At 43.4% G+C, this 16,010-nt stretch overlaps 2 protein-coding genes across 2 annotated transcripts; one reads left to right on the forward strand and one right to left on the reverse strand.

The window, feature by feature from the left end:
- Positions 1–716: 716 nt before the first annotated feature.
- Positions 717–6,765, forward strand: LOC310776410 (uncharacterized protein; the record flags this gene model as incomplete). Its single annotated transcript, XM_083636603.1, has 5 exons — positions 717–796; positions 5,247–5,327; positions 5,527–5,585; positions 5,694–5,784; positions 5,916–6,765. 5 exons carry the CDS (start codon positions 717–719, stop codon positions 6,763–6,765), a joined length of 1,161 nt encoding a protein of 386 aa, XP_083492729.1.
- A 1,725-nt stretch (positions 6,766–8,490) lies between these two features.
- Positions 8,491–12,133, reverse strand: LOC310776411 (zona pellucida-like domain-containing protein 1; the record flags this gene model as incomplete). The annotated part of the gene is made up of 10 exons (XM_083636604.1): positions 8,491–8,648; positions 8,769–8,792; positions 8,914–9,019; positions 10,001–10,172; positions 10,288–10,371; positions 10,554–10,651; positions 10,747–10,819; positions 11,025–11,215; positions 11,382–11,608; positions 12,040–12,133. 10 exons carry the CDS (start codon positions 12,131–12,133, stop codon positions 8,491–8,493), a joined length of 1,227 nt encoding a protein of 408 aa, XP_083492730.1.
- Between the last annotated feature and the right edge of the window lie 3,877 nt (positions 12,134–16,010).

Here is a 16,010-nt window from a genome sequence, read left to right on the forward strand (position 1 = left end):
CTTGTCATGGCTTTGACCAGCTAGCTAGCTGGTCACATTATGACCACTGACCAGTCTCTTCTTCTTCTTCTTTCTTCTTCTTTTTTGGAGTTTTATGGCGGTTGGCAAACATATGTATGTGCATTACCGCCACCTACTGGAGTTTGATGTCCTCTTCATAGTGTACTCTATTTACAGTGTTCATATCCACCCATAGTGCTCTCAATTCACGATATATTGTATGACTCAGACTGATTCGGCCCGCCTGCCTGAGTCTGGTTCTCATTGGTCAGGGCTGATGTCAATCATTGCAGGGAGGCATTCCTACAAGGCCTGCATGCCTCCACTGTTGCGCAATCTTATCTGTTTAATAGCCAATCATAGTGTAACGTATCGGTGATACGCCAAAGAACGGAGAGTTATAGTTGGTACAGGGTCTTTATTCACAGGCTTCTTTAGCTCCTAGCAGCTAGCTTCACACAGCTAGCTCTACACACAGCAACCATCTCAGCTCGCTCCATAGCTAGACTCCCCCCGGCACCCCGGCCGCTGGTCCTATATACCCCGTTTCCCCTAGGAACACACCCACATACATTAGTTCCTAGCTACAATCCAGACACTTATGTTGCACATCACATTACAGGTAATACTTGGATTACCCGACACGTTACAATAGGTTAGCATGAAAAATACTGAAGCACATACACACACATGACACACGGCATAAGACCCTGCCCATGGACCGTGCCCCTGAGGAGCAGGGGGCGGGGCAGTCCTCCATCCTCCAGAGACTACCCTTTCCTTCCCTGGCCTGCAGGTGTCACCATTAAAGCATTTTCAATAATGGAATTAGTTCAAAGCGGAGAGAAAATATATTTTGGTTTATTTATTCAAAATATATAAACTCTCCCTTTTCTTCTCAAAAAAGAAGCGAGGGGGCTCCTCCCTTGCCTCACTAGAAAAACCTCCTGTGGTAAATACCAGCCCATGTTGCTGTAACAGTGTAGACAGCCTACCTGAAGGGCATGGAGGCCTCTCCTGGATGTATTGACTGAAGTTGCTTCCATGAACCAGACAAAGGAGCACAGAAGCATGTAGCCACCCCAGACATCCAAGCCACTGGAGACCCTGCGGCTTTCGCATTGTTTCTCTCTCCCAACCCAACAGCACCTGCCTCGGGAACGGACAGGTGGAGGAGGAAGCCAGCTCTATTCCAGATTTAGGGGGAGAGAATCAGCAGCAGGTCTTCTCATTCTTAGCCTCACCCAGGATCAGTAAAAATAGCCCTCCGTGGCTGTCTAATGTTTGCCATAGCTGAGAAAGTAGTTGAAATGCTAGCTAACTCACTCGCTCGGTCTACCTATCCTATCTTATCTATCCTAGGTCGCACGCCTGACCCGATCTGTCCATTAGTAAGATGGACCTGCAAGGTAGTGGGCTGGTTGGTAGGCATAACTTTCACTGGCCTGCTGAATGATGGATGAGGCCTGTGAGGTAGGGTGACAGTGACAGTGGAGGGGCAGCAGGGAAGACAGAGAGACACTATACGGCTACCCGGTCACGCCTGCTCAGATTACTCTATTTGTTCTTCTCAATCCCACCATGAAACTGATTAATGATTTGGCTCGCGACGCACTTCAACACAACTTTGCTTTTAGACGACTCTACTGCACTCAGTCTCACAGGCTGCACAGCTGTTACTGAATTCATCCTGCTTCTCAGAAGTCACATATCAATGTCAGATATCAGCCTAAAATCTATGACATATTCTGCATTTTAAATTAGGTTGACATACCAATGGTATGTCCCAGCTTCTCTTATAAAAGAGCATCATTTGAGTCAGAAGAAATGTACAAACAGATACTGAATGTTTTTTAAATGCCGGTCTTTTGCTTCAATAGCTTACTCCACCTACTGCCCCCCCCCCCCCCCCCCCCCTCTCCATATCTCGCCGACCTCCTCTCCCTCTACCAATCCTCCCGGTTCCTCAGATCCACCTCAGCTGGCCTTCTTTCCACCCCCAAGGCCAACCTCATCATCAGAGACACTCAGAATCCCTCCCTCAGAGTTTTTCAATCCCGCCTCAAGACCCATCTCTTCTCCTCCGCCTTCTCTTAAGTCCCCCCACCTATCCCTGTGTGTCTTGTGTCATGTGTGTCCATTGTCTGTTGCACCATCGTCATTACCTTAGTGTGTATAGTGTAAAGTGTCGTTGAGTCCTTGAAAAGTCCCATGTATTATTACCATTATTATTATTATTACCTTTATTATTATTATTATTATTATTATTATTATTATTATTATTTGTACGTACAAAGAAGAATATACAAAGAACTTCCCATAAGCATTCTCTTTAATATAATTTTCTCTTGGTACAAAGACAGGTTAGACAAAATTGATGCTTTTCTCTTTGCTGCCATGGAAACAGAGTAGCTTTGATGTTACAGTCTACAATATTGTGTACAAAATCCAAGGTACAATTGTTATGGAATAATGAACTTCTGCTCCCTGGTTCCTACAGTTGCTGGCGGTGTGTGTGTGTGTGTGTGTGTGTGTGTGTGTGTGTGTGTGTGTGTGTGTGTGTGTGTGTGTGTGTGTGTGTGTGTGTGTGTGTGTGTGTGTGTGTGTGTGTGTGTGTGTGTGTGTGTGTGTGTGTGTGTGTGTGTGTGTGTGTGTGTGTAGGTGTGTGTGTGTGTGTTCATCTCACACGTACCTTGAATAACCTACATATTTCATTGTTGTTTAGCCATGGACTATGACCCTTAATGATGACTCACAAGTAACAAGGTTCAACTTTCACCCACATGTCCTCCAAGTGGCAAATCCCTGCACAGACTTCTCCAAAACAGGTTCATGACAGGTGGTCATGAAGCCATGTATGTGCCCCCCCCCCCCCACTCTCTCTCACACACACACACACATGCACTCTGTTTTTTTTCCAGTTTTGTCTGTTAAAAAAAAGCATTAGCATAATGCACACTCAACTCAGAGAAGGCCTTTACTGTCAGATTGGATTTTTAGTATCTGTATTGTAGGATAGTTAACAATGAGACTATGACCAAAATAGTATTTTTCTGCATTATCTGCATTATCATTATATTAAACAGTGTTACGTTCTTGTACATTACATAATGGTGAAGTTTAACAATTCTACATTTTGCTGGGGACACCCTGGAAGCCCCTCAAGGACCCCTGGTGGTCAATAAGATGGGCTGGTTGAGCCAATGTTAAAACAATCTTCATTTATTATTTATTTTTACTTTAAACCTCTATCTTTTAATTTGGTGCTGGTAATGTAGTTCATGAAAAAAGTGACATTCTTGTTTGTTTTTACATTTATTCAATATTTTTCATAATACCATTTGTAATGCCACCTTTGTAAACAAAGTGATGGCTTTGTTGTTCAACATTAAAGTACATTTTCTCAGATTTGTTGGTGTCGTTCTAGTCACACAATTAAATTGTCAGTGTTTCCCATACACTGATCTATTTGTGGCGGTACACCCCAAATAGATTTTGACCACCGCAAATCCTGCCACATATTAATTTCAACTATAGTTGACTGCAAACTCCTGCTGTATAGGGCTTACAGCATATTATTATTGTGTCTGAATATTATTCCAGCCAATAAGTTAGGAAGTTCCCTTTTAATTTAATTTTACTTTTGTTTTGCCTACAAAGCAAATGTTACTTTACTTGAGTTCTCCCCTGGAAGTGATTTTGGTATATGGATCATTGTATTATTTAAGCGAGCAGAATTCTACCATATAGTACCCTGTATGCAGAATATATAGGGAGACAATTATTTTTTCATCATTGTAAAGCCACAGAACAGTAAAGAGGATATTAATGTGATGTGTGTAGTTTTTCATAGATCTATAGTCTCTTCATTTTGATCTCAAAGTGCACCAGATTGATACATTTTTACTTTGAAATGTACAAAATCTTGTCCCGGGGGGGCATGCCCCCGGACCCCCCTAGAGGGTCTGCAGTCCACTAGATATATTCATTGGGGGCTGAGCCCACCCAAAGGTGTGATCCTAAAACTGCCCCTGATGCACAGGTCTGCAAGCAACAGGTAAACTCAATTCTACATAAATTTGCTAAAGTTCATTATTTATGATTGAAACACCACAGCTGGATTAAACAAACATTCCCAATGTTTATGTTCCTTCTCATCCCCAGCGAAGTAGGCCATGGACGTTGTAAAGGTAAACAATTGACTTAAAGATCAACAACTGAATGAGCCAAACGTTTTATCTCACCGTGGCCATACAAAGTGAACTTAATGACCCTCTAGTCTAGGTCCAACTAGGTCCAATAAACTCCTAGCAGGGCTACTGGTTCGAATCCAACCCGTGGTCCTTTGCCACATGATGTCATCGCCTCTCTCCCCACCTTTCCTGTCAACCTACTGTCCTAGACAATAAAGACTAAAATGCCCCCCCCCCCCCAAAAAAAAAATAAAAAATAAAAAAAATAAAAAAAATATATACTGTATATATATAGTAACCCACAATTGTGATTACACGCTACAAGATATGCATGGCTTTTGCCATACAGTAGGCCTGCCTATGGTGCCGCATCTATGTGCCGACAACCCGCAGTGCCGACAGCCCGCAAGCAGAACCAGCTGAGCGAGGCGGTGTGCAGCGTGTTGGTGTACACCTGTGTATAGGTCTAAAACCTAACCTCTCCCACCCCCCACGCCTAAACCTAACCTCTCCCACCCCCCATGCCTAAACCTAACCTCTCCCAACCCCTCACGCCTAAACCTAACCTCCCCCAGACCCTAACCCTAAAGCTAACCTCTCCCACCCCCCACGCCTAAATCTAACGTCGGACGCTTGACAAGTTGGGAGTGAGAAATGTGTTGGGCTGTCGGCATTGTGGGCTGTCGGCACTGCGGGTGGTGGCATACATTGGTCAATGTTTTTCGGGCCCCGACCATATACTAGATTTTGACCTAGTCTTGTTTTCTTTCATTCATTCCCTAATGACTGGACAGTGACTCTGTTTGACAACAGTGTGTGTACTACTGTACATACATACTGACCCTCATTTTACATGACATCATTAGAACTTCCTCCAATTAATGTTGCAAGAACGATAGTAAGTTGTCTGATCGTTCGACACTGGACGCAGTGCTATTGGCTAGGCCAGTGTGTGTGTGTGTGTGTATGTGTGTGTGTGTGTGCGCCCCCGTGTGCGTGCCCGCATGCATATGTGTATGAGATAGTGTGTATGTTGTGTTGATCTGTTATCAGGGTGACCCTCCACGTGTTGGCTGTTGACATAGGCAGCCGCTCTGATAACAAGGACCTTTATAAGGCAGATGAGAGAGAGAAGTCACTCTGCAGAGCCTGATCCACAGGTAAGGCCCAGCCAGTCTCTCACATATTGATCTTTCTCTCTTCCAATGAGAAAGACATGGCTCAGCTGCAGTCTAGGAACAGAGCTTATGGGTCATTTATAGAAAATGTACACAGTCATTTGTAAATGCTAATGTGTGATTCTTGTGCAATTCTCTCAACTGTCACTCCACAGAAAGATAAACATGCATCTCCAAGTAGTGATCTTTGCCTTGTCCTTCTTGACAAGCTCAGGTATGGAATACTCCTCAGCCTTTGAGCTGGTTTAATATCCTTTATTGGAGGTGTATAAGCTATGTATAAGGGATGCTGACATGGGTGTTTTCGCTTGTTTGTCTGTAGCGTACCCGCTCCACCTCGGCACCACAAGCAGGGAGGCCGATCCAAAGTTCAACCAGGCTCACGACAAGGCAGAACTCACAAAGGACGTGGAGTAAGTTTATCGAATCAAGTTCTATAAATCGGGTAAACAACACCGTAAATGAATCCATACATGCATGTCAACAAGAAATCTTTGAATTGCACAGATAGTAATCAGACTTGCTTCCCTCTCTGTTTGCTCAGTAATGCCTACAAGAGCCACGTAGACAGCAGTGGCCTCTACACCCAGGAGGATGATCACAGCAAAAGCCCCATTGTGGAAGAGATGCGGCGCAAACTCAACGTGGAGTCGGAGCGCCTGCGCACGCGTCTGCGCCAAGAGCTGGCCGAGCTGCGGCAGAGGCTGTCCCCGAACCCGGCCCAGCTCACCTCCACCCTGGGCAGCCTGAGGGAGCGCCTGGCCCCCCTCAGCCAGCAGCTCCACAGCTCGCTCAGCAGCAGCACCCAGGACCTGTGTGCCCAGCTGAGCCTCTATCTGCAGGGCCTGGAGCTGGCAGAGGCCCAGGCGGAGGCCAGTCCGGCTCTCTTCCGGGACACCTTCCACTGGATGAGCCTAACCGTGGAACACAGCGGGGCTAAGCTGGCCGACATCATCAGTGACTTTCAGATGAAAAGCTCTGGGGTGATCGATCATCTGAAAGAGATCAGTGCTAGTGAGGGAGAGGGAGACAAACAAGGGCTCTGGCAGGAAGTGACCTCCAGGCTGGGACAGGAAGTGAGCTCGTTGAGGCTGGAGGCGCAGAGCAGGGCGGGGGCTCTCAAAGCTGAGCTCGCTGCTCTGCTCTTAACCGCGCAGCCTCTCAAGGCTGAAGTGACAGCCAGCATGGATCGGTTCTGCCAGAGTGCAGCTCTGCAGAGCCAAGTGTTCCAGGCCCGGGTAGAGAGGCTGTTCCTGGGACTGGAGGAGGAGCTAGAGGTCCAGGAAGCCTCCAGCCCGTCTTCTTCCTCCTCTATACAGCCATCTGGCTCTTTGCAGGACTTCTCAGTCAAACTCTCAGCTCTGATCCAGGACATTCTGCATACAGTGCAGTGAGAATGAGACCTGCACATTTCATTATGTTGAAACTCCATTAATGTCCTGTTGAAATGGTGCGATTGAGCTACATTGATACATCATTGTCCATGAATTTGCTTGTCATTGTCCAGCATGCTGTTTGCCTTTGTACCAGTCATGTAAGTAATATGTATATATTTATGAATGAATTTTTTTTCATTGTGTGTATGAGTGCCTGGGTGATGGTCTGTAGATACATTTATTTTACTGTAATCTGTAAATAGATACTGCTTGTTGTAAATAAATACTGTACTGTAGAGTTTAATATTTTCCTTGGCCTCCTTTTTACTCTTCAAATCAACTTCACAAGGTGAAACAACAGAGCGCAACACCCAGTTTTAAACTTTATTCAATTCTTTATTTAGTCTTTTATTCAAAATCTGTACAAAATATAGCAGCAGGTTTATTCACTCCACATAATGTGCTCCACTGGTACAAAAAAAGCCTGATAAATATCTAGTAGCTGTTTTAAGCATTATAATCCAGAAGATGTCCTAGAGCAGACCTGGGCATTACGTGGCCCAGGGGACAGATGTGGCCCTCATGATGGTTCTGCTTGGCCCAGGAGGTCTAAGACAAACCACGCCATTTAACTCATGAAGCTAGAAAAATCGAATGAGATGACCTCATTTGGCTTTTATTTTGAAACACGTGTGTGTCGTGAGTGTTTTCTATAATTTAATCAAGTGATAAAATTAGAGGTTACGGCATGACGGGGGGGAAATTGGCCCCTGGCAATAATCTGCGTTTCTCATGTGGCCCCCCAGGAAAAATAATTGTAGAGGCTACAAAAAAACACACATTTAAAATGGTAAATGGCCTGCATTTATATAGCGCTTTTATCCAAAGCGCTTTACAGTCAGTAGGTACATTCACCCATTCACACACCGATGGCGGCAGGTTACCACGCAGGGTGCTGGCACACCAACGGGAGCAATTTGGGGTTCAGTGTCTTGCCCAAGGACAATTCGACATGCAGACTGGAGGAGCCGGGAATCGAACCACCGACCTCTTTTATCCAAAGCGATTAGTGGACGACCCGCTCTACCTCCTGAGCTACAGCCGACAGTATGAACTGTCAAGACTTCTGTCAATGGCTGGCAGTCATTTCAGAGTACCTGAAATTAACAAAAAGAAACAAAAAAGAGCAAAGAAAACGTAATTTTTACCGCAGCAAATTAATATTGTAAATGGTAAATGGGCTGCATTTATATAGCGCTTCTATCTAAAGCACTTTACAATGAGAAGGTACATTCACCCATTCACACACATTCATACACAGCCAGCTACCACGCAGGGTGCTGGGCACAGCCATCGGGAGCAATTTGGGGTTCAGTATCTTGCCCAAGGACACTTCGACATGCAGACTGCAAGAGGTGGGGATCGAACCACCGACCTCTTTTATCCAGAGCGATTAGCGGACGACCCGCTCTATCTCCTGAGCTACAATATAAAATATAAAATAATACACAATTCTGAAGTACTTACATAGTTCAGCTTTAACTATTCCTTCATAACCGATATTGATACTGAATACAGAGGCTATAGAAATAGCTAGAAAAAGCTGTAAAGAAAAGGTATTTGTCTTTTTTTCATGGTAAAACTGTAAATAGTCTAAATCATGACACAGTATCACATATGTGACATATGATCTCACTATATGGCCTGAGGTCAAGAGGTTTTGACGATTGGGCAATTGATCTGTCAGTCAAAGTTATGAGGTCGCGCTCCGGCACAGTAGAACTTCTTAAAGCAGAACCATCCACTTAGAACCAACAGGACCGCAGCAGCCGATCCGAACACCACGCCGACCACCAGGCCGGTCACATTCACATCTGCCTGCCCCGATGCCTCGCCACCACCTGATGCACACACAAGAAAATAGAGAGCATTATTTTGGGATGTCCTTCAAAACATAAATGCCTCTAAACAGAGATGAAAATGAACACGGTCATTTATGAATGTGATGAAATTGAACTCACCATGGGCGGCTGCAGAGGGTTTGTCTTTTGGGGAAGGTGAGAAAGAAAGAGACAGTCAGTGAAAGTTGGTCTTATTCATTATAATGGTTCACTAAAATGATAGGACTTGGAAATAGCTGAAGAGTCGATGTGAAGTGGGTCTAACCTGCTGTTCTTTCAGTGTAGATTGGTCCTACTGAAACAGTGGCAGACTCCTCAGCCTCCTTTCCAAAAGGAACAACGTCTCTTTTCCTTCTGTTACCGGAACAAACCTGCAAAAAACAAACATCCAGTTCAGTTCATCTGCATGTCGAACAATATTTGACATCACTGTAAAGCACAGATTTAAGTGGCTCATTGCTTTTTAGAACAGTGGTAATGCAGCATTGTACATGTATTTCAAAGGATTACAAATGTTAGGTAAATCATTATTATTGTTGTTATTACCGGTATTATTATCACACTATTAATATTGCACCAAGCAATATAGTTTAGTCCTATATGAGTTGTGATTTTCAGTTATAGTTCAGCGCAGTTATGTGATCACAGCTTGATATTTATTGGGTATTTTACAATACGCCGATCAGGACTGAGGACAGGAACTCATAATCACCTGATAAGATACAGTAATTATGAAATATTAAAGTTATTATTATAGTATATGTGGTGATACATTGCATTATACAGATCTTTGCAGTATAAACATTGCCTCTTTTGGTAAATGGTAAATGGCCTGCATTTATATAGCGCTTTTATCCAAAGCGCTTTACAGTGAGTAGGTAGATTCACCCATTCAAACAGAGATTCATACATCGATGGCGGCAAGCTACAAGCAATTTTGGGTTCAGTATATTGCCCAAGGACACTTCAATGTGCAGGAGGTGGGGATCGAACCACCGACCTCTTTTATCCAAAGCGATTAGTGGACGACCCGCTCAACCTCCTGAGCCTCTTTTATGGTGCACCTATGATAGTCTGATGAAGACTACAGTCTGATGGAGAGTAGTCTTACTTTTCGAAACGTTACCACCTAAAATGAAGTAAGCTTGGAGCCCTGCTGTGTGCGACCTGTCTTATTCCTTTTTACACGTTTGTCTACTTCCAGCTCTGCACCTGCCCTATCAGCTTGGATGTGCGTCTTTCTATCTTCTTTTTTCCATCCACCTACGATCGTTGCTCCACCAAGCTGTGTTTCCATCGCTGTCATTAACATCCTTGAAGCAGAGTGGATTGGCCTGGACTTTTCAACTTACATTGAGCAGCTCCTGACACTTGGTGGGCTCACACAGTCTAAGGATGCAATGCAGGTAGATGCTGGACTTGTCCTGGTCACGATGCTCGACAAAGCGGAAGGCCTCAAAGTTGAACTGGGCGGTCTTGGAAACGCCATTGTTTGTCACACTTGTCCGCAGGTCCGATGAACAGCTAGTGGAGAGCAGTATTGTTTTCGGTAAATGAAGTATTGTTATTTTCCCCCATGGAAGGAAATATATTATAATATAATTATAATAATATACATTGATGTTGTTGGCTGTCATACCCCGTGAAGAAGTTGTGCTGCTCGCTGTTGCTCATGTTGTAAGGACTGGGAGTTGCAAAGCAGTGATCCAGCAACACATGGAAACTGAACACAATGACAATGAGAACAGTGAGTTACTGTTGGTCACAGCAACACATGGAAACTGAACACACCGACAACAGCAATACATTGTGGCGAACTCTGTTTCGATCTTTGCCTTCAGATAAATACATTTTCTTGTCGAGTATTTAGTAAGTTGAGTATTTAAAAAAATGTGCTTTACTTACTTCCCTGTGAGGTTAATGGCCTTGACCTCCACATAGACCCTAGTTCGCAGTTCAAGTCCAGTTGGAGGTAGCACTAATGGATGACCATAGTTAGTGTCCTGATGAAATAAAACAAAACGGTAAAGAAAATATTGTCCAGATAGCCTACATACTAGCTATAAAGTAAATGATATGCTATTGAATGCCAACTTACATTATAGACACTCATTTTTAGTGTATCTATAAAGGTTCCATTATTATCACTGGTGGCAACAGAGACTGAGGACCTATGAGTTTATGGGAGAGATGTAATTGGGGGGGGGGGGGGGGGGGCGGGAGGAGAGAATTTAAATATTATGTATCGCTTCAGTGACAGCAGCAATTGTACGGCAGTGGGAAAAGTAATACCCTTATCATAATAACAAGATTGCATAGAAATATGCCTTTAGGCCCAAACTAGGGATCTCCAGAGATGCACGGGAGATGACTCACGCCACTATCTGTGTGTTGTTCACCAGGTACTCCAGTGGGTAGCGGCAGGAGAAGTGATAGTAGAGGTCTGTGGCGTAGCTGATCACCCCCTGGTCAGAGCTGGGAGTGTCAATGTACCCGGTGATGATCACTGACTGGATACTGGAGAAAGCGCTGAAGGGACCTGAGGAGTCTGGCACCTCATCCACAATCTAACAGAAAGAACAATGGAAGAAGGCCGGATCATTTCGTGGCATTCTCCTCTTGCCAAATAAGCCTAAAGTGTCGTCCATTTAACACCCAGTTGGAGAGAGGGGGGAAAAAAATCCCATTCATCCGGCAATATCTCCCTCTCGACTGTAAGAGACACCGTCTGACCTGCAGCGACTGGCGGCAGGGGTTCTCCTGACTGTGGTTCACGGGGAGATAGTAGCGGATGATGGGGGGGTTCACGCTGTTGTCGAGGGAGCCTTGGCACTCGGTCTTGTTGTGCTCGCCGTTCAGCGCCAGGCCCGTCGGGTCAAAGCCTGCCCACTGCGCCGTGCACAGGTTGACCTCCAGAGTGATCATGCTGGTGCCACAGTCCACCATCAGGTCCGTGTTGTCTGGGGGAACCACATTTAAACAGTCTAGTTGATGTCTATGAACATTTAATGGTCATCTGGGACAGACAGCAGAACAGTCTGTCCCAGTCAGATGACCATTACATACTGAAAGGACATTCTAGAGTGCTGGCCTACTTCCTTTTCTCATGATTTACCTTGGCCCTGCACCTAAGTTGAACATTGGTCTTTGACTATGTTCGCTATTGTTGATGTCTCTATGACTTTCTTTACAAAATAGTTTTGATTTGTTAAACACATGTTTGGACCCTGCATAATTCCATTAGTGTTATTTGAGAGTGTTGATGTATTTACTATTGTTCTAAAAATGTAAAACAAAAAAAAGAAGCAGCATATTCACCCTTCTCTGATTTGTGCATTCATACAGTAGGCCTATAAAACTATGAGTGACGTGTAGGTAATGTTCTACCTACCTGGGATCCTTTCGAATTGAGAGGAGCAGTTGTAGGCAGAGAGAGCGGGTTGGAGGAGCACAGCCACCAGAGGGAGACACAGGTACAGAGCCATGGTTTCTGAGGGGATCAGTCCAGTATTGTGAGAAAGAGAGAGAAAAAAATATATTAATAACATATCAATTTTACCCCCACAAAACAACCACAAATAGTCAGAACAGAGACAAAAAGAAAAAAGTTTTCAACCAAATTCTGTTGCAAATTTAGCTTTGTGTTGCTGAATGAAATGGTTGCCATTTCCATTTCTTTTCTTATATATAAATGTAGCAATTGCAGAGATATTAGCCTATTATCCTCATGGTAAAACCATGTAAGGTGAGTTGGGTCTTACCTTGTTGGATGTTTGTTCAGGTGCACCTGAGCAGGTGTTTCTGTTACTGATCCAGTAGTGGAATGTGGCTTTTATAGTGTTAGACAGCCCCAAGACATCTAAAACCAAGGAGGTGTGACTTTCAAGCCCTCCCCCCAAACTAATTATAGACCCCTATGCACACACACACACACACACACACACACACACACACACACACACACACACACACACACACACACACACACACACACACACACACACACACACACACACACACACTTTCTCCATCTTTCCCACCGTGTCGTCTCATTTCAAACAGTGACTCCTGGCTTTGTCATTATCAAATCCTCACGCTACAGATTAATGTGTCAGTGGCTTTTTGACATAGATCCTGCAGTTTAATCTGCACACCTGTTTCAGGTTTCCCTCCAATATAATGAGATTACCAGCGCTCATCCTGTATCAGACTTTGCTGAGGCGCTGGAGCTTACAAGTATCAAGATGAATGGAAAAAGCAGCATCCGCACACTCAAAACTGTGAAAATATCTTGTTTATTGTCTTCAGGCAGTTAACACAGTGAATACAGCCTATTAATGGTTCAGATGATCATCACTTGATTAGCCAATGTACAACACCTGTGTCAAAAAATTTTTTTTTCCTGGTGGCTAGACATCAAGGGAATTGTAGTCCTATAGATTTTCAGGACTATAACCCAAAGACACAAGTGTCCACTGAGACAAGAAGAAACACTATAAAGTATATCAAATATAATTTACAATATATACAAGAGAACAAAAAACAATAGAGATGTTACAATCAGGCAGTAGCCATCATATAACGTAAAACACAATCTATTGTAATTTATATCAGAGCACAACACTCATGTCAAAATCCAAATTTTTAGACCTAAAGGTTGTAAAGTTTCTAGGGTGTTGATCCAAAAAAGCTCTCTCTGGCATAACCTCCTCTCAACATCAGCCCCTCTCTGAAGAGTCATGTGCTCTATGCCCTGGAACCCGAGGGAGGAAATGGGCTGCGAGTGGTTATTAAAATGACAGGCTATTAGATAGTTGACATCTTGGCGTCTTATGGAACTTTTGTGTTCACTGAGTCTTTGTTTAAGGGGACGGGTGGTTTATAGAGTTTATCACGTGGACATTTCAACAAGTACACGTTTTTAGGCCGGTGCTTGCACTGGCCTATAGGAGCACGTGTGTCCCAATCGCTGCATACACGACTCCTGGCACCCTTCCTGGCACCCTTTCATCAAGATGGGCTTTTACTTTGAAATTTGTTTTATTTGACGAATGTCCGGTTTCGGACTTCGTGTCTGCCCTGATCTGATCTTGTTTAGCTTGACAGAGTCGCTCACGGCCGCAGAGGGTCCGCGCCCATGTTAACGTTACACGCTACGCAACAAATAAACAAACACACATTTCCCAGTGTCTCTGGACATCAACAGTAGCGGGAGACGTCTCCCCTTCCAGCAAATATACATGAATGTTATGCGTAAGGAACATGAACATCTTACCGCGAGGCAGAGAGCTAAGATAAGTAGCTAACAGCTGAGCTAAGTAGGCTATAACTAGCGTGTTAGCCGATCGGAAAAGCATGTAAACAGCGGTGAGATCTCCTTTATTAAAGTGTGCAACCATTTCCAATGAACAAATGGCATGTAGCCTTCAACTTTAAAACAAAACAATGTGCTTCTGCTTACTTCTTACATTCAACTCTGTATGGCAGTGAGTGCAGACAGTGCAACACCAGTGGCATGTAGCCCTCAAGTATTTAAAACAAAAACAATAGTGCTTCTGCTGCTTACTTAGCCTCCATTCAACTTTTTATGGCAGACCTGTTCAAAGAATTCAAGGTGGGTTCATTCTTTCAAACGGTGTAAAATAACACGTTTAACAACATATCAAACGGACCTTATCCTGTCACATTAGTTTTTGAGATAGCTGGCAATGCATTGTGTAACCAAAAAAACATTTGGCTAACGTTAACGTGTTTTGTAATGGAATCTTTATGGGACACGGCTAATACCTGGCACAGCGTGTGCAATGCAAATGGAATCATTATGGAACTATGGCTAAGTTTGGCTCTTAGCCGTGTCCCATAATGATTCCATTACAAATATTGCATTGCACACGTGACATGTTATTTTACTAAAAAGAATACATTTTACCATCATTTCAAGTAGAATGATACCACCCAAGTAAGAATATTTCAAGTGTTTCAAGTGCTTTACTGAAATATTTGGACCATATAATGATAATACAATTATCTCAACCTTAAAAGGTTACATATAGGTGCCAAAAAGCCATAAATTCACATCAAACAACAAAGAAAAACAACAATTATAATTCAAGTTTAAACAGTAAGTGTGCAGCTGCAGCATTTATAAAAAATAAAAAAAATCTTTATCCTGCATCCCTAAACACAAACAGGGAAAAAAGGTGGAAAATCAGATGACGGCTTATATGTGTTCTGTTGATTGTTAAAATGTGTATGGGTATACATGGGTGATCCCATGCACCGGCCGTATGCCAGGTTTCGACCTGGCCTTGTTTGAATTGCATGTGATAACTCCCCTTACTGGAATTCTGCAGCAATCCATTGTATTGGAGGGAAACCTCCAATACAATGGATTTCTGCAGAATAGAAGAGAGTTGTTGTTGTGGGCTGACTCAGTGAGAGAGACATATCTACAGGGCTGTCACAAAACGTGTGTGCCATCACATTAAACATTGAAATGTTTCCTAAATATCCGTATTGCATTTCAATGAACAGAGTGCATTTTGAATATTTCAAAAATGACAATTGGCTTTGAATTTACAATAATGAATTCATCCATTTCTCATTTATTTTTCACCTCTCACCTGACCTCTAATTAAGAGACTGCAGGGAGTATGTCCCTGGCAAATCAATGTCAGAATGGCATAGAGCAGGGGTTTCCAACGTCTGAGACAGTAGGCCTCCCCCAGCCAAAGCTGAGACCCGAGCCTTCGTTTGCTTTGCATTTTTGTTTTATCTTTGCTATTTGTGATTAGTTGGTCCTACTAAGTATAAAACCTAAGCATTGTCTTTGAACTTAGACAACAGAATGCAGAATGAAGTAGCCTAAGAAAGTGTAGAAAATCCTAAATATAATGAGGTTGCAGGGTCTCAAGAGGTTTTAAGGAGCCCCCCTCGCTCAATTCCTGGATGACTATGGAATCATGATTATGTTATTTGATCCCATAGACACTCAACAATCGAGCCCCAACATAGCCTGATATTGCTGTTTGACATACAGCAAATACATAAAAAGGTCTGTCTGAAGGCCTTTATTTGTTTCTGACTCTGTGAAAGTGTGAAAATTCCTCAAAACTACTGTATCTCTGAACTATCTCTTTAACCAAATCACACACATTTAGGCTATTCTATGTGTGCATTCTATGTTTGCGTGATCTCCTTTTAATAACTAATAGTAATGTATTTTTGACTTCCATTCACTGAGCCTCCCCTGAAACTGCTTGGAGCCCCGGAGGCCCGCCTCCCATTTTGAAAAACTCTGCCATTGAACAATCAAATAACAAAACAAACAAACAAACAGAAATCTTCATTCATATTCTATTA

Source organism: Poromitra crassiceps, assembly GCF_964638095.1.
Source record: "Poromitra crassiceps genome assembly, chromosome: 5".
NCBI classification, from domain to species: Eukaryota; Metazoa; Chordata; class Actinopteri; order Beryciformes; family Melamphaidae; genus Poromitra; species Poromitra crassiceps.